We start from the raw sequence: 18,096 nt of genomic DNA on the forward strand, positions 1-18,096 counted from the left end.
CATATTGCTGATGGAGAGAAGGATGTCATGTCCATTTTTGGAGGTGTTTAAATTCAACTGACAAAAAGTGTCAAATCATTAGGCCATGTGAAAAGCACAGACTTGTGTTTTTTCAGGCAGAAGGTAATACTCCTGGAAATAGATTTTCTTTAAAAATTGGCCTTAATATTTCAAGAAGCTTTGCTGACTGAATTTTCAGCAAAGAAGACCAGCCCAGTGTATTTGGAAAGAAATAATGTTTTGTTGTTGCTTACAGAATGTAAATGCTGAAAAACTCACACAGTCTCCTTCCTGCAGTGTTCTTCTGCTAAATTAACATCATGCCAATCACATTGGGTTTATTCCATCAGCACTTGCAAAGTTAATAAAGTATCCCCATGACAATTGTTTCACTAATTAAACTGTCTCTGTGTATTTTAGTGTAGCTTGTAGTTGGCATAAGGTAAACAAAAGATGGCAAACAATCCTTGACTGAAAGTCGAGTTATGACTCATAGAGTTACAGCAGCGAAAAACTGAAAAATCACAAAACCTCCTGTGCATGAATATTTTACTTCTTTCCCCTTCAGCTCACCTAAAAAATAAGCTTCCACAGCAGCAAAACCAGACAATCAGCAACTACCCCTATCCATACCTGAAGGGCAGGCTCTGAATCCTTGAAGCTGAAATATAAAAAAGCCCAAAAAAGGCAAGTTGTCTTGCAGGAGCTTGGCACCAGGAGCTAGAATATGTTGTGTCTGAAGACCTAGGAGTATTTTAGGACAGCGCTGCCTATTGAAATGGAAATGTGATTTTCAGGCTGCTTGAGCAGACAGAGTGCATCATAGTCAGAGGCTGAAGTAGGCTAATGAAGTGTCCTGTCTTTGAAGTCAGATTGCGTAATACAAACCCCAGAGAGACGCTTAGAAGACTTCTTTTTTGCCTTGCATTGATCGAGACTAAAATACTTCTGCTATTAGCTTCAGAAAGGTTTAATGGAATTGGTGGTGGGACTGCAGTAATTCCAATGACATGCTATGCAAACAAAAGCTTCGTTAATGAATACTCAAAAGATTAACCTGAACTGCCTACATGCATTATTAGTGCTTTTAACCCCCTGCCTTCCCCTGGTGGTCATGGATAATGCAGAGTAGTTTAAGGTGAGATGGGGGAGGGCAACCCAAAACTCACTAATGGCAATTAGGCTATGTGATAGTTGGGAAAAGGAGGCACTGCAATTCTCAAAACATGCCATTAATCTCTGACCTGATGGGCAGGGTGAGATGCTGAAGATCATTGGAGTCGGAAAACTTCCAGCAGAGCGCATTGGTGGAGTGCGGGATGCGGTCAAATTTGGAGAAAGAAGAGTGACAAGGCACACGACAAAAGCCTTCTTTCCCTCCCCCGGTACATCCTCAGAGCCAAAGAACTGAGACCATTTATTGGACTAGGTTCCCTTTTCATCCTTTTATTTTTCTTATGGCTGTGAGTGAGTCTGAGATTGATTTATCAGTGCTGTTAATCTGCTCTCAAAAGGCTGTCAACCTCACTCCCAGAAGCCAAGCTCTCCCATTAAAAACCTGACCTCTTTAAACGTCCTCAAGATACCGTAATGATTGAATGTCAGCAGGGGAGAGGCAGCAGTGACAGCTCTGAAATGTTTATTGTCCCAGGCCGGACTAGGAGGGGAGCATGCTGCTGCAGCCTGGAGCACTGAGCCTGGCATGGGATCAGGGGCTGAGAAACGATGACGCTGCCAAGCTGGGAAGATCAGAACGCTCCTGTGGTTTAAAGGGTTAATGCTCTGAAGTCCCTGCTGACCCCATGCTGCTCAAAACAGGGAGAGGTGCCAGGGGTTTGCATGTTGATAGCAATAGATCACAGATTACAGTGGTTTAAATGCCACTTAAAACATTTTTGGTGGCTTAGGAATTATTTCACAAGTCATATTTGTATGAAAGCAGATGCTTTCCATAGAGAGACTTAAATTTCCGTTCTACTGTCACACCACACAGTAGCTGTCAGCAAAGAATTAATTGAGGAAAAATATTTAAAATTATGTTGCTTCCTTAAAAAGAAAGGAAGGTAAAGAGATGTTCCTGATACCTCTTCAGGCTGCTGGTACATGTGTCCATGGCCAAGCACAGGCACTGCAGCAGGGGGAGCACAAAGGCTAGCAGAGACCTGAAAATCTCCGGTCTAATAATGGGAATCTAGCTGTCATGAACATACTTTCAATGTACTGTTCAGTGCCAATTTTTTCATCCTTAAGAGATGTAGCAGAGTGCAACTATTTTTAAATCTAAGTTTCTCTCCCCCTTCAATTTCGCTTTGGGCCATCAGTGGCTTGAGGAATTAAAACATAATTCTTCACAAGACAAAATAAATCACTTGTACAGAGTGGGCCTGGCTTTGCTCCGGAATAAGATGTTAGCACCTTTTGTCTCCTGAAACTATTCCCAGATGGATGAACTTCCTCATCTAACTAAGTCATTTTGGTTCTTTCCCATTTGTTTTTTAAATAGATGCTGCAACAGCAGCATGGACCAGTGACCAAAAAAAGCCCCTGAGGAAAACAATAGGTTCTCACTCTTTTTAGCTGCATCTTGTAGAGTGATGGTCTTTCTGCTTTTTTTATAGAGCAACCCAGAGGATCCTGACTGCAAAGATGTTTTCTCCAAGCATCTGTCTCTTAAACTGGTGTCCTTCTCTCTCACTGATCTTGCTTTTCACGAGTGCCAGGTTATTACAGTAAACATTTCATTAAGAGTAGTCTAAAGGCCAGCTTTTGTCAAAACCCAGCTGGCTGGTTGATCTTTTTGTCTAAGAAAATAGAGAGGGTTCATAACTGAGCTTTTTACAGAACCAATATGTCAACTTTTCTATATTAGACCACAATATTGACACTATCTTCTGTCTAGAGCTGATAAATGTTATTGCATTCCTTTCCAATATGTAATGTTATTAAAAATAGTTTAGTCACAAGAGCGCCTTATCAAAGACCCTTGTTTCCCTAGAAACAGTGACCAGCATTAACCTTTCTAAAAGTAGCCCCTGCAAAAGAAAATGTCTTTGGTTGTCCCTGTTACAAATTTAATCTAGGGAAAATGTGCTGCAATGTCTGTTTCATATTAAGAGAAAGCAAATAAACTCCAGAAAGGCAGGATTAATGTGCAGCATCCATTCACATCAGGCTAGCAAAGAAAATAAATTGATTGTGTTTGAACCAGTTATCTGTGTCCCATTCTAAGCAGCACAAGCACTGAAATTGCTTTAGAATTAGCTATAGAAAAAGTTGTTTGCAACCCCAAAAAGAAAAGGGAGGCGTGGGAGCAAGATTGTAGTGTTCATGCAGGACTGATGAAAGCTGGATATTTGAAGAACAGAGAAGATGTAAGTGATAACAGTGTATTTGTAAGAAGATGGCTTCTTCTAAGCAATGTAGGTGGTAAATGAGAATATTGTGTTTGGAAGTAAAGCTCCTGGCTATGTAAGAGAGGAGCAAGAGGGAGAGAGTATCAGCATTTTGTATCCTCATGGCGTGAAATAATCATATTCTCAGTCATCTCAGCAGATTAACAATGTCCATAAAGCTTGGTGATGCTTGTGATTTACCTTGTTTCCAATTATGTGATCAGGAGCATCTGCTTGAGTTTACACAATCACTCACTGTTCACCTCAGCAGCCAAAATCACCACCTCTCTATTCTTTTTTGCCAGATATAAAGCAAAAAGATGGTGATTGAGATCTGACACACATCTGTGCTGCAGGGCACCAAACACCTCTAAAGCAGCAGGCTAGGTGGCAGTTCTGGTGTGAGTGTGACAGCCAGTCAAGGTCTAGAATGTGACACAAGCTGCTTGTGTTCAGCTGGAGAGCAGGTTCCTTTCACAGATGAATCCAGACCAGGATGGAAAGCTCCATCCCTAGCTCTTATCCCTGTCTCTGCTCCCAGCAGAGCACTCTTTTCTCCAGTCTGTCTGGAGGTGAGCCTGTCTCTAGCACAGCAGTAGTGATTCTCTATCTCTTGGTTGCATTCCCCAAACGCTAAAAATACCAAGTTACCAAAGTGCTCAGATCCTCAGAGCTGCCACATCAGTCTCCTGTCTTTGAGCCTATCACTTCCAGAAATTCCTGTTTCTTACAAACCAACTTTGTCTGTACAACCTGTCCCTGTCCAGTCATCAGCATAACAGCTTTAAAAATAGCAGACTCACTATGCAGACATTTTCCTTCTTGCCTGGTCACAAACCAAGCCACTTGTTCCTGTGGGTATCTAGGAATTCAATGAAGTTGTGGATAAGCTCCCTCCTTGCTTCCTTGGAATTGAGTTTTGTAGAGCACAAATATATTGTCTTCCCTTGTGGCCAACAAGCATTATTCACAGTATTTATTTTCCTTTCTGCTTTTATATTCAGCTTATGCTAGAACCAAAGGAAACCTATATATCTACCTGTGCTGGTAAAAGCAAATCAGTCTGGCAGTGTCAGTTGTTTTGTTATTTATGGGTTGCAATGAAATGAGACCTGAGTTACTCATGGTGCTTGTTTCATGGGAAAAATGAGTTTACAATAAAAAGGCCAGACATTGCCTAAATTTGGACTCATAAATTAGTTTCCTGAAGCAAAGGCCTCACTAAAATTGATGCTTACTTTGTTCTTTATCTATGATTCACTTTCTGGGCAGACTCAATACATTCATTATATACATATGATGTATTATATACATCAATACATAGATTTCTTTCCTGTCTTGACTTGTTCATAAACTGGGGAACACCTGTGTATTCCAAACCTGAGCCTATAGTCTTGGTTTTAAAATTCCTGGGGCCCAAAAAGGGGTTTTAAAGCCCTTGGCTGGGATGCGAGAGCCCACTTCCTATCCCTGTTGCTTGAAGGGAATTTGGCTCACATAACCAAATTCCCTTAATAATAACTTATTCCTGGTGCAAAAAGCTTTGATTTTCATATTCCAGAGGAGTCATGTCTGAATAGTCTTAATTTACACACACACACCCACACCCACACACCCACAAACCCACGGTAATTAAGTTCTGAAGCACTTGGAAAAGCAATTCTCGCCCTAGTGAAAACACAGAAGCAGGAAAGGCTTCTTCCATGAAGTCATGGAGCAAGAATGAAAGCATGGCAAGGGGTGGTGAGACCAAGAGTGCCATTCCTCACCGACATTCCTGCCCCCTTTGTCAGGGCACAGCCACACGTGTCCCCTCCCTGGGCATTCATTGTCTCCTCAGCTGGGATCCAGCAGACAAATATAGGCATGGGGGAAAACTGCAGATGCCTTTAAACAGTTATCAGCAGTGACCTTGAGATAGGGGCATATAAAGCCTGGACCAGGCAGAGCCGTGACACTTTCTGTGTGCTCTCCAGGGTGAGTACCAACCTCTCTCACTTTTAAGTGTGGGTGCTGTGCTCTAATACTGTACTGTGGGTTTGATATGATTAAGGTTTTCATGTGGCTTAAAGTTTTAGCAGTAGTATCAGTAAACATCTAGCCTGTGGTTGTCACTGTAGGATGCTGATCGAATGGTAGAATAGCAAATACATATTTCTTCTCTAACATCAGTGCATTCATTTAACCAGCCAGAATAACCACTCAGGGAAGTGTCAGGTCCCCTGTAATTATGCATCTGAGTGAAATGATTAGCCAGTGCCTGCAAGTCATCTTTTTGCCTTCTCTATCATCTGCGAGAGATGATGGTTTATTCGCAATTTGCAATTTTAAGCAGCTTGCTGGTCCGAGGCATTCTTTAATCCAGCCTGAGTTACAGCCCTTGGAGCATTACTGGGCTCCCTTTCCAGGCCAGGCAGTGCCACCGCAGTGGCAAAGACAAAGTCCCTTTTTTCCAAGCCTGGATGCACCATCAAATTTTTAGTCCTGGGCATGCCACTTCACTCTATGTAACAGTATAGACTTTCCACAGGGAGCAGGCATTTTCAAGGATCTCTTACAGCTGATATACAAGGGCTGGCTCTTTCTGTTGTTGGCTACAACAGGTTGAAAGGGAACACCTTTAGCTTTAGCCTTCTCTTTCCCAACTATTCTGCATAATCTTGCATCCATAACAAAACAAAATTTTCCACTTCTTGTATTTGCTGATGGAATTGCCTCAATGAATTCTCTGCACCCCAGGGTGTGCACAGCCTGGGCTCCAGCCTCTGCTGTAACTCCAAACACCTGGCCTGCTGAAGGAAAAGGATTCTCTCCCAGCTGCCAGAATGCTGCTTTACACCATAACACACTCGCTGTAGGGTCCACCCTGAACATGAGGGGGGAAAAAGGAAGAGATAAGGAGGTGATAGCTGAGGAACTGTCCCTAGGAGGTCTGCAAACTGAGCCAGGTTGCACAAAAGTGATTCAGAGCCCTTTAGTGTATTCTAGGACTTGTGGGAACCTGCCTTGGGTCCTAGAGATTAACACTGGAGGGCCCCTCTGGCATTTGCACATTTAATGTGAAATTACACTTATGTGCTCTAATGATATTCTGTTTAAATGTCTGAACTGATGTGATTTCATTGCTCCACTAAAGATGAGACACACTTAGGGAGAGAGAGTCTCTGCCATTAAGTTGTGTCTCCAGCTGGGAATTTTAGCCAGTTCAGATGGTGTTAAGTAACTGATGATTCTTGTGCTTATGTATGTGATTAATCTTTGAAAAGATTAAGGTTTAAAAAATTACTTAAAAATCTAGAAAAAAATAGGCTAGTTCTGAGAAAGAAAATTTTTGCTCTACAGCAACAAGGCAGAAGGTATCAAGCTTTTACTGCAGCATTGGGAGAGGGCTGGATGTGACACTTTGGCAACTCTGCTGTCTAGGGCTTTATGTTCCCTCAGAGGAACATGTTGAAAAAAAATCTGCCTTGGTTGACAAGGAGTTTTTATCTCTACCAGAATTTTGTTAGAGATAAATTGAATTAAATTTTGAAAGACTACAGTGTCTGTCTTGATAAGGGTCTTGAAAATTTATCCAGCTGGCCTGGATATTGCACAGTAAATAAAATAAGGGAAGAAATAAACCTGAGGGTCACTTATGCAGCTTTAAGTAGTAGTCAAATGGCGTCCTGACTTTAAAAACCCAAACAAACAAACAAAAATCCCTGAAATGCTAAAATTGTGTGTGTACACCTTGTAGCAGTGCAACTTCTTTTAGACAAGGGCTGGGAAACACGCTGAGTAGTTTATGTGTGTGTAAGTATTTATGTCTAAGTCTGTAAAAAAATCTCAAAAATAAACAAAAAAACCCCCCATCATATCTGTGTGATGATTTTAGAGAGTACAAAACAAATTAATTACTTGGCTGTACGAACGCAGCAAATTAGTCTCACTGAGACCCATGTCCCCTGCCCTCTCTTTCATGAAAAAAGACTCTTAAACACTGTGCCCTTGTCATTTGAGATAACAAGGGTAGGTATTAAGCTGGACTGATAAGCTCAAAGCAATCTGAAAACATATGAAGCCCTTGCACCAATTCTTCAGATGCACTTGCCCTAAGCCATGCCCTACTGCAGGGAGATGCCCAGCCTGGTGAATTCAGAGGGAGCAGCACCAGCACAGGATCTCCCAGAGTCCTGTTCTTATTGCCATGCTAATTCCTGAACTGGAGAATTGCAGGGAGCAGAGCTGTTTCCAGCTGCAGTGCTGACTTTCTGCAGTCAGAGCGTGGGCATGCATCCCTGCAGCTCGGCAGCAGTGAAGTCTTGCTCCTTGTTTCCCAGAAAACACTGCCTGACATGGTGCTTTGATCGGCAGAGGGCACAGCCCCAGGGGGACCTGTGGGAGAGCGTACCTTTGCTCCAGGCCATTTTGAAAGGGGCCAGAGGAGGCCCCTGCTAAGTGGTTTTTAAAATCCCAGCTTCAAGTGGTCCCTCCTGCTCTTAAGCACCATATGTGCCACAAAAAAGAGACAAAATCTTCCTGTGGAGATAACTGCGACCAGTGTTGAGGTTTAGAAGCCTTCAAGACCTGTCTGACTTTCAATAAACGGAGGCAAGGAAGGGTTTCACTAAAAGTGCAGTCTAGTCCCAAATCTGTGTTAGGCATTTGTGTTTAACATTAATCATCCCTTTGATCAGCCACCTGCCATGTTATGCTGAGCTTTTTATATTGCCTGACATTGTTCACGGAAGAGATGATTGTTTTGTTTTTTCCCCCTCTTTCTTTGGTAGACTGGGTACCTTTCTTTTTCCTCTGTGAGCTTGTGCCACCTTGACCCCTTGCCAAGATGATGGTCGATATGTCAGAGTTTGGGGAGGCTGCTCCCTACCTCCGAAAGAGTGAGAAGGAGCTGATGAAGGCTCAGACCGTGGCCTTCGATGGTGAGTTGCTGATTCATACCCTTTGTGCTGCCAGGGGCTCGTTCACAGGGGTAAGGGTTACATATGAATGGAGTCAAAGAAATGCAGAGCAAAGCAGGATGCAAAGCCTCCGTTGTCACTGCTGTGCTGCTCATGTTGGTTCAACCAAATTTGGGTTCCTTTATTCTGCAAAGCTATTAAAAACTCCCAGACAGTAAAAATTAAAAACAATTTATGACAAGTAAGTGTTTATCTGGATTTAGAAGCAAGGTGTATTGGTACTGCTCTGCTAAAAGGGGAATAACCTCTCTGTCAGGTTTAGAGAAAAGCAACAGACATTGATGTTTCTGCGGCCTGACTAGATGTCTTATTTGCTTAGCAGCTTGTATAATAATGTGATGTTAGCTTTTAGTTCCCCATAATTTATTTTTCATTGAACAAGTTCCTATGAGCCCTGAGGTTCAGTAGTTAGTGTGAATTCATCAACTGCCTCCTTTCACTATTCACAACAGTTGCTGTAACTTAAGACCTAAAATCTTGTGCAGCTGCTCTGAACTCTGAAAAGGCACATACATTACTAAATGTGAGTTATTAATATTGCTGTTTTTCAACACAATACTCAGAAGAATGAGAAGGAATAAGGTTAAATCTGATAGATGGCAGTTGAATAATGTGGGTTGGATTCCTTGAACAGTTTGAAATTCTCTGTGTGACTTTTTAGCAAATGCCTTAATTTGGGCTTGAATCTCAGTTCCTCCATCTGCACACTGGTGATAATGATTATGGATTTTCCATGGAGGCTGAGGCTTAGCCAGAATTTGTGAAATATTTTGACACCTTGTGCTAGAAGGATCTAGAGGAAGCTGAGCAGTAGTTTCAAAGGAAGACAAAATTTGGGAGCCTTATGCCTTCTGCCTCATCACACAGCTTCCCAGCACTGCCAATCTGCTGCAATGCCAGAGGTTTTGTGTCTCTTCTGCAGAAAAAGTAATCCAGCAATCTCACTTAGCTAGACATGGTGTTGCTGTTTGATGCAAGGCTGTGAACCCTCAGTCTTCTTAATTTCACAGGGAAGAAGAAATGTTGGGTTCCTGATGAAAAGAAAGCTTACGTTGAAGCTGAAATTACAGAAACCAGTGAAGGCAAAGTGACCGTGCAGACAACGGATGGAAGGGTACAAAACTGGTTTTGTCTGATCTGTGACTAACAGGGCCAGAACTGCAAGCTACAGAATTGTTCTTGTTTCAGTTCACTTGCTTGTTTCATGAGATGGGCTGTGAATGGGAAGGCTCAGTAACTGATGCCAGGGTAGGATAACACATGAAAATCCACCAAGGGAAAACCAGTAATGCAGTCATGGGTGGGTGAGCATCAGCCGCCGCCCAGCCGGGGGAGGGCTGTGACAGGAGGTTTGCAACCAGCCAGTTCTGGTTTGGTGCCCAGAGCTAAAAACCCAGGCTCTAGCCAAATTTCATGGATTCCTTTGCAGCCATAGCATCCTGCTTCTTACTTTTATCATCTCAGCCTTCCTCCATTCTTCTGATACCTGTGGAAACACACAGTATTGCACACATAGGCAGAGATTGACCTGAAGAGCTTCCCTCTGCTGAGGGAAAAATCTGTTTTCTTCCATAAGGTGTATGAAGCAACAGATAATCCCAGTGTCTTCCAGTGTTGCTGTGTTTGTTTGTCTTTGCAGACCATGACTATAAAAGAAGATGACGTGCAGACCATGAACCCTCCCAAATTCGACATGATTGAGGACATGTCTATGCTGACCCACCTGAACGAGGCGTCTGTGCTGTACAACCTGAGGAAACGCTACAGCAACTGGATGATCTATGTAAGGGCCAGCGCAGGGGTGGATTTAGCAACCTGTATTTCAAGTGCTGACATCGTGTGTGAATATGTGTTCATGTTCATTTTACAACTCTTATAAGTCACAAAAGTGAGGGTCAACTGAGTACAAACACAAAACTGAATCAGTAAGATGGTGCCTGGCTCCTTAGTTTTGCTTGCTTGCCTAGGAAAGGGGTGGTGGGGAACATTTTTTTAAGTCAAGGTGGTGGGGAGACCAGTTTATTTTATTTTTCAGTTTATTTTTCATCTTCTAATATTAATCTATGTCAACGCCAGCCATGGGGATTTCTTTTGCTCCCAGTTAGCTGCATTCAATTGTGTTTTAAGTCAGCCAAAGGAATCCATTGATTTTTCCAGCCAACCCTAGGTCGGTATTTTGGTATTCATCAGAAGAGTAAATCCAACATTACCCATTTAAATTCTCATTGTCAAACATTTTCTGTGTTTCTCTAATAACCTCTGTATGAACATGTAGGGCCCAAAGCATAGCTTTGTTTGCAGATCAGTATAGGCAGAAAATTAAACTGGCATCATGCCTTAATCTGTTTACTGGTAGGGGTGGATTATTTTTCTTTCTAGAAAACAGGACAGGGATTCATGCCAAGGCCCTTCAGGAGCATGTCCTAATGCTATTTTTAGGGGAAGGGACCTGGACTTCATCTGAAACTTTTAGAACTTAACTGAACTCAATAATCTATGTGCATATAGTGATTGTGCCCATATGATAACTGGGTTTCTTTGAAGATATTGCTCCAAGCTGGGCTAAGTAATTGAAAAGTTACCAGCTGACACCAATTGCCTGGAGTTACAACTCAAAGCTGATTCTTCCTTGGAGTGACCAGGCCCCAGAGAACTGAGGTATATCATCCAAAGAGCAACTATAAAGAGATTTTTACCAACCTGGCATCTCCAAAAGCTGAAAAAGGTTCCACAGCTTTGGGGCACAACACTATCATGTGGTTTTTCTCTTTGAACACCCACCAGAAATCTTCTAGAGGTTCTTGCATACAATTAATAATGGGAGGCTGTTTCTCCTCCAAAAAATGGAGTTCAAACAGGGAAGCTGTGACTTTCCATTGCAATGTCTGTTTTCAAGAGGAAACAACTCCCATGGAGCAGCAAGGGACAAAATCATACACAAGTCTATTTGCTACTCTTTTGCTTTACTGAAGGCGATGTTTTCATTTCAGGTTGACACCTCAAAATCCCTTTTCCCGTTTTGAAAACTGTTCAATACCTGTGGTTTTGTTATGAATTGCAATTAGGAAGTCACTTAGCAGATCAGTAACTTCTGAAATTTAGATAGTCTGAAATTCAATTCAGAATTCAAGCCTAAATCAGCAGCTGGCAATGCCACATCCTGCTTGGTTAACCAAGACTTTTTGCCTTATCACTTGAATTAATTTTTTCACTCTGGCTTTGTGTTACTCTCTAGACATACTCTGGTTTATTCTGTGTGACCATAAACCCCTACAAGTGGTTGCCTGTCTACAAATCGGAGGTGGTTGCTGCGTACAAAGGCAAGCGGCGCTCGGAGGCTCCTCCCCACATCTTCTCCATCGCTGACAACGCGTACCACGACATGCTGCGGAGTAAGTGCCACTGCCTGCCTCCACTAGCCTGCTCCTGTCAGTCAGGCTGCTGTGATTGTGCTGCAGGGAAGGGGGTGAGAGCTTCTGCAGCATGGAACAAACACGAAAATAGTCCACAAGCAACAAGGGCTTGGCAGTCTGTGATGATTTTATATACATGTGTGTATCCGTACATTTATTTCATTTCTAAACTGCCCTGCCTGTTCCTGTGGCACTCCTGGTAACCATCTGTCAGGTGCACAAATTTAGCTGTCTGAGCTGAGTGAATCCAGAAATGGGGCCAGGTCCCAGAGGTCTGTTAGTGCTTTTCCAAGCTCAAGACCAGCCCTCCAGCCAGTTTGTGCTGCGTGTCACCATGCTGGTGAGATGTGTGTGTTCACAGGCCGGTGAAGGCCAGCCCTGTGGCTGTCACACTGGCCCTGTCACACCGCTGCTGTGAAGGCCAGCCCCGTGGCTGTCACACTGGCCCTGTCACACCGCTGCTGTGACCCTGACCTGTGCGAGTGTCGTGGTGGCTGCCATGGCTCCGGGCACTGATCCCGTGGACCAAACTCCAGATTTCCCTGGGAAATTTCCTCGCCCTTATCCTGGTGTTACTGGGGAAAAAGGAGTTTATCAGCAGAGGGCAGCAGCGATGTGCTCACACCAGGGCCTGCAAGGCAGCTGGATAAATCCAAATGAGACTTGACCAGAACACATAGTGCTGACACTTACTTTTAAAAAAATGAAAAAGCGCCTTTTTGTGAGGGGTCAAAAAGCACCAGGCAGACAGAATGTGTGTCTGGCTGCAGAGATGCTCTTTTATCAGATAAGGCTCCTCAATATGTAGCCTGCCATGACAACTGGAATTATAAAAAGAAAAGAGGAATTTAGGCATAATGACTTGGGAAGCTGCCATGATTTAGTGTTTTCTGAACATGATTAATAATATATTAGGGTTGCAGAGTGTTCTAATAAATGCTTGTTTCTGATCAGGCAATTAGGCGTGGACAATAGACTGCTTAGTTCCAGTAGCATGGCCAGCTGAAGAGGAATACACATGCATTTTAAGGAACAGCCTGTGAAAAAAAAAGAGCAAAATTACTTGGGTTGATCTAGTATTGCAGGAGCAGAAAGGTCAGACATGAGCGACATGAGCAAAGACGCACTCAGGAGTAAGAGAATAAATGTTTTCAGAACAGGAAATTACTTTCTTTATTATAGTTTCCCAGACACAGATGAATGTGTACAACTGACAGGTATTTAATACCAATTTGAGCAAAACACAAGAGAAGGATTCAGGGCAGGGCTGTAACCCACACTTCTGGAAATCATTCTAGCCAGTTTTTATCTTTCTGTCTTTGCTTCATGTGATTCTCTCCTGTCCTTGCATGACTGATTCTGGTACCCATTTGCAATTATAATAAGTGATTTGTACACCCTACTAAGTGTCTCTTTCTTTTTTCTTTTTTTCCTCTTCACAGATCGGGAGAATCAGTCTATGCTGATCACGTAAGTTCTTCTTTTTTGACTGATTTGAGACTTTGTTGTTGTGAAAAACTTTGAAGAGAAAAACCCTGATAAAATACAAGTTGACTCTTAAAATCTCAGCTAAATCGCCTGGAACCAAGTAACTGTCAGTTTGGCCATCTGATGGTTAACTTGACCTCCTTGAGAAAGGAGTAGCTAAAGGTTTGATGGAGTCTCGTCCACTTCTGATCCCCATCTGGTGAACATTCTGTGTAGGCATGAAAACAACTCAGCAGGCAATTAAAACTGCTCCTTGCAGGATTAGCCTTTCTGTGGCTGTCATCTTTGGATGCAGAGGACTCCTTCTGTTCAGTGAGGTTACTCCTGCCGAAAGTTATGATTCAGAGTGTTGTGTAGATACATCTAATGAGGGAGAGATGATCAAGGCACAGAAGAGCAGGTGTGATGTTTACTGGCAAGCATGAAAGGATGGAGACTTGGGTATCTCTACAAAGTTACAAGTGCTCTTGGGTGATGCTGGCAAATAACAGCAGCTTTCCTCTGCTTTTTCTAGCTCGTTAACTGTAGATATGTGTGCCCCAGCGAGTTAGTCAGGATGTTTGTAATTAAACTTCATGTCCCTAAAAGAAGCTCGGTGTAGGGTGGGTTTGTATAGGACTTCTTAGCTCAGCTGTATGAAGAATGAGTTACTGCCCTCATAGGACTGCACCTCTTCATTCAGTCAGTTTGAGGTATTTCCACAGAAATGGCTGAGCAACAGGCTGCAGGCACCAGAGTCAGAGAGTCTGAGAACAGCCTTGACGGGAGGAGCTGGCTGGACAGGGTTGAAAGGATGAGTTGCAGCTGTTTGAGCAATGGTTTTGTTTTCTTCCTTTTCCTCTAGCGGAGAATCCGGTGCTGGCAAGACTGTCAACACAAAACGAGTCATCCAGTACTTTGCCACAGTGGCAGCCCTGGGTGAAACTGGTAAAAAGAATGTAAGTCTGCTGCTGGCTGCCTCATTTCAGACTCCCAAGGTTCCCCTCTTTCTTGTGTCCAACTAACCTCACGACACTGCAGTTCTGAGAGCATGCTGTTCTGAAAGGAGAAAGGCACACATGAACTTACCACACTCCAGATGGAGCAGAAACACCACCCCTGGTTCTGGACAGATGCTTGTTGATGCCACTTTTGGTTTTTTTTTTTCCTCAGGAGTTTCAGTTTTTGTGTGTGCTAAATATCCTTCTGATTGTGTTAAAACTGGTCAAAAGATGGAGAGGCTGTAAAGAATAAGATTTTTTTTCAAATGGAAAATAGTCTTCAAAAAGACTAGGATTATAACTTCTCATCAAAACATCTGTTTCATTGAAAGCCTTTTTGTCCATAAAAAAAGGATCGCTTTGACAAAAGATTTTTTTTCAATCAGCTTTTCTGTATTTCTGTTTGGATAAGTGCTTTTCTGCTTATAAGTGCTCTATAAGGTTACAATGAATACTGCATTCATGCTACTTTTTATCTTGTGTTGCTATGAGCTTATTTGCTATGAGCTTCATTGCAAATAAGGGTTCAGTGCTCTTTTGTGGTGAATTAACTGATTCCTGTGAACTCTATTTATAAGGCCAAAATTTCAGCCACGCTTCAAGTCTGTGCGCAGAACTCACGTCATCAAACTCTAATATCCATTCTCCTGAGGCCTGCAAGGCTTTCTTAAGACATGGTTGAGTTGTCCAGAGCAGCTTCCTGCATGCAATGAGGCTGGTGCTCATCGTGGTGTCTAAAACCTGCTGTGCTCATGCAACAATGGTGCTCCCATCCCAAGCTTACTGTTTGGAAATCTACCTGGTTTTGCTCCAGGGATGTCCTATGATAGACGAAAACACCAACTAAATGAACAGAGAAAAGAGACTGCTGCTAGGTAGCAAGAATAAAAGAGCATAAATGCAGACAGACAAGTTCTACACAATAAGATTGTGCCCCGCTTGAACTTTTGGCTAATTTTGGGGTAAAAAAGGGTGATGAAAATGCAACCTGACCTGATAAACTACATGAAACCTCTTCCAGCTGCAATATCTGGTTTTGCACCATTGTGATGTATGGCGGATGCAAAGTAATAGCCACACGTGCTTTTTGAAGGCTTCAAAAAGCGCTGCTGGTGTGTTGGTGCCCACGAGACAGCTAACCTTGCTAATTGTTAAATTTTATATTGTTCTCTGTGTTAGTATTCACATTCTCTCTCTTTTTTCTCTCCATTTTGTTCCTATTTTGTCAACAGCCAGCTACGAAAACTGGGGTAAGTCATCAGCTTTGCTGTTTAATTTTTGCCTTGCAGAATTGGTGTTGGGCTCTGTCAGATGTGCCATAAGCCTCAGCATTTCACTTTCTGTGGTTCCTGGGTGAATAGGGAATGATCCCAGGAGCCTTGTCAGGAAAAGTCATCCACTTTCCAAACTGAACTCTGTGCGAGCAACAGTTAAAGCTTTTCTCATCTCCAAGAATCCCAAATGTTACAGCTCTGAGTGCTTTTAAATCAAATGCATTCTAGTGCTTGTCACTGTGTTCAGTATCCCTCTCCTACACACATTCCTCATTCCTCGGATGTCCCCACATGCTCCGAAGTACACTAGGTGATTTCTTTCACATGCAGATGGCACAAGAGATAAATCTGCAAAGCCAAACAGTAGGGAGCAGCAGAATTTTTGAGGCCTTTTAAAGCACTCATAATTGACTGATGGTCTCGCTGTTCTGCCATTCCCACTGTGTCACCCCTGGGGTGAAGCTAAACAAATCACTTTGCTACATAGTCTCAGCTCTGTAAGTGAATGCATGGCTGAGCTAGAGCTGACAGCTGAGTCTGTGGCCTGTAGGTTTCTCAATAGTATTTCAACCTTAATTTCTAGGGAACCTTGGAGGATCAAATCATTCAAGCAAACCCAGCCCTAGAAGCTTTTGGAAATGCCAAAACCCTGAGAAATGACAATTCCTCACGTTTCGTAAGTCTGCAGCATCATCCAGTGATGTCTTATTCAACAGTGGCCAGTTAATAATACCTATGTCATAATCCCTTCATAGATTGCATTTTTCCCATTAAAATTATTGGATTTCCAGAGTGGAAAAATAACATAGTAGGATCTAACAAAAACCTGAAGAGAAATAAAGATCAAGCTAGAATAATTGTTTAAACTGTTTACATTGTCTAAAATGAACAGAAGAAAAGCAAAACCCAATTTTAGGAAGCACTTTGAACAGCAGTGGTAGATCTTCCTCAGAACTGCCTCCGCATTTTTTTGCTACTAGGCTGTCTTTCCCCCTTCCTATACTTCCTATGGTAGCTGTACTTTGCCTCTAAGTGTCAGAAACACAGCACAGCCCCTGCTCCCTCCCACATCCTCCCCTGTGCCGACCCGCCCTGCAGCAGTGCTCCTACCCTTGAGCCATTAGGTTTCCCTTTTTGGCTCAGTAAGCTGTCCCTGCTTGTCCCTCCGTGCTGCCATCACCTTGGGGCTCTCCTCCTCTCCATCAGGCTGGCAGGAAAGCAATCCTCTTGGGAGCTCTGCCTCTGCCACATTTGGTTGACATTGTCTGAGAGGTCCGAAAGGAATGGCATAAGGATGACAAGCCTGAGTTTGGAGCCCATGCTTCCCTAACAAATCCTGTTTAAAATTAAATTGGAAGGAGTGGAGAGGACCAGGGGTTGTAAGCATCTGTAGAGCTACACAGTTGTATAAGGAGCTTGTGAGCTGGAAGGGAAATTAATTATTTTTGTGTGTTTGAATATGAGAAACTAAATGAAAACTACTAATTTTTTATGAATTGGGAGAAATGGATATGTAAATTTAATGGGCAAAGCTGTGTAAAATCACAGCACTCTTCTGTGTAAGTAAGTAAGTGCATGTAAGTTGGGACTGCAAATGAGGAGAAGTCAAAAAAGGAGCCTGTGTGTCTTAAGCCCAGGCTTAATGCTCTGAGTCCTGCATTACAGTAAACCTGCATCATGCAACTGGAAGCTGTGTGCTTTGCCATATCTTAGCCTGGCAGATAAGTACACTGTTATCCTTTCTCCACAAGCAGATTACATAGCTCTATGTCAGATTTAGGCTTGGAAGACAATAATATCATTGTTTGATATTTTTCACTGAAAATATGCCTGTGCAAAGCCAAGGAGTTTGCATAAATTGATTCTTTGGGCCAAATGGTTGCCTTCAAACTGCATTCTTTGTTTCCCTCTGTGTATACTATATGCACTAATTAGAATATTCTTCTGTGTGAATTAGGGTAAATTTATCCGAATCCATTTTGGAACTACAGGCAAGCTGTCATCTGCTGATATTGAGATTTGTAAGCAGCAAACTCTCTCCTTTTAAAAAATACAATTGCTCATCTGAAAGCTGCAAGACCCTTTCTCACTGAATTTTCCTTTGTGTGACTAGATTTATTGGAGAAATCCCGAGTGATTTTCCAGCAACCTGGTGAAAGAGACTATCACATCTTCTACCAGATCCTGTCAGGAAAGAAACCAGAGTTACTAGGTAAGCATTATGTGGATCCACAGCTTTTAAGAGCCCAAAACTGAAGAGACAGTGGATAAGGGATTAGGAGGCAAACCCATGTGCAGAAAGGCCCTTATGCTTCTACTTGATGAATCTGAACTTCCACTGTCAAATACAATCTTTTAGAGATTTAGAGACGTTGTTCCAGTGGCAGCAGCAGAGACCATTTTACTTTTATTACAGATTAATCTAATGGGAATAAGACTCAGGCAGGACTTTTAAAACATAGCACTATAAAGGGAAAAAGTGTCACACTGAATTTGTGTAATCCAAGGTCTCAAAACATCTGGAAAATGCTATGCCCCCAAAGCATTTGTGGTGATAAAACTTTAATTATCCAGATTTCCACATATGA

At 42.6% G+C, this 18,096-nt stretch overlaps 1 protein-coding gene across 1 annotated transcript in view; it reads left to right on the forward strand.

Moving 5' to 3' along the window:
- MYH15 (myosin heavy chain 15) overlaps positions 1-18,096 on the forward strand; it is a 62,841-nt gene that overhangs the window by 12,063 nt on the left and 32,682 nt on the right. The window contains exons 2-12 of the mRNA XM_058044739.1: positions 8,165-8,314; positions 9,364-9,467; positions 9,993-10,136; positions 11,589-11,745; positions 13,209-13,236; positions 14,099-14,192; positions 14,410-14,422; positions 15,471-15,484; positions 16,092-16,184; positions 17,466-17,529; positions 17,622-17,720. Of these exons, the coding sequence (XP_057900722.1) occupies positions 8,221-8,314; positions 9,364-9,467; positions 9,993-10,136; positions 11,589-11,745; positions 13,209-13,236; positions 14,099-14,192; positions 14,410-14,422; positions 15,471-15,484; positions 16,092-16,184; positions 17,466-17,529; positions 17,622-17,720 (904 nt within the window). The 5' untranslated portion in view covers positions 8,165-8,220. The remainder of the gene's footprint in view (positions 1-8,164; positions 8,315-9,363; positions 9,468-9,992; positions 10,137-11,588; positions 11,746-13,208; positions 13,237-14,098; positions 14,193-14,409; positions 14,423-15,470; positions 15,485-16,091; positions 16,185-17,465; positions 17,530-17,621; positions 17,721-18,096) is intronic.

This window comes from Melospiza georgiana, chromosome 2 (genome assembly GCF_028018845.1).
Source record: "Melospiza georgiana isolate bMelGeo1 chromosome 2, bMelGeo1.pri, whole genome shotgun sequence".
NCBI classification, from domain to species: Eukaryota; Metazoa; Chordata; class Aves; order Passeriformes; family Passerellidae; genus Melospiza; species Melospiza georgiana.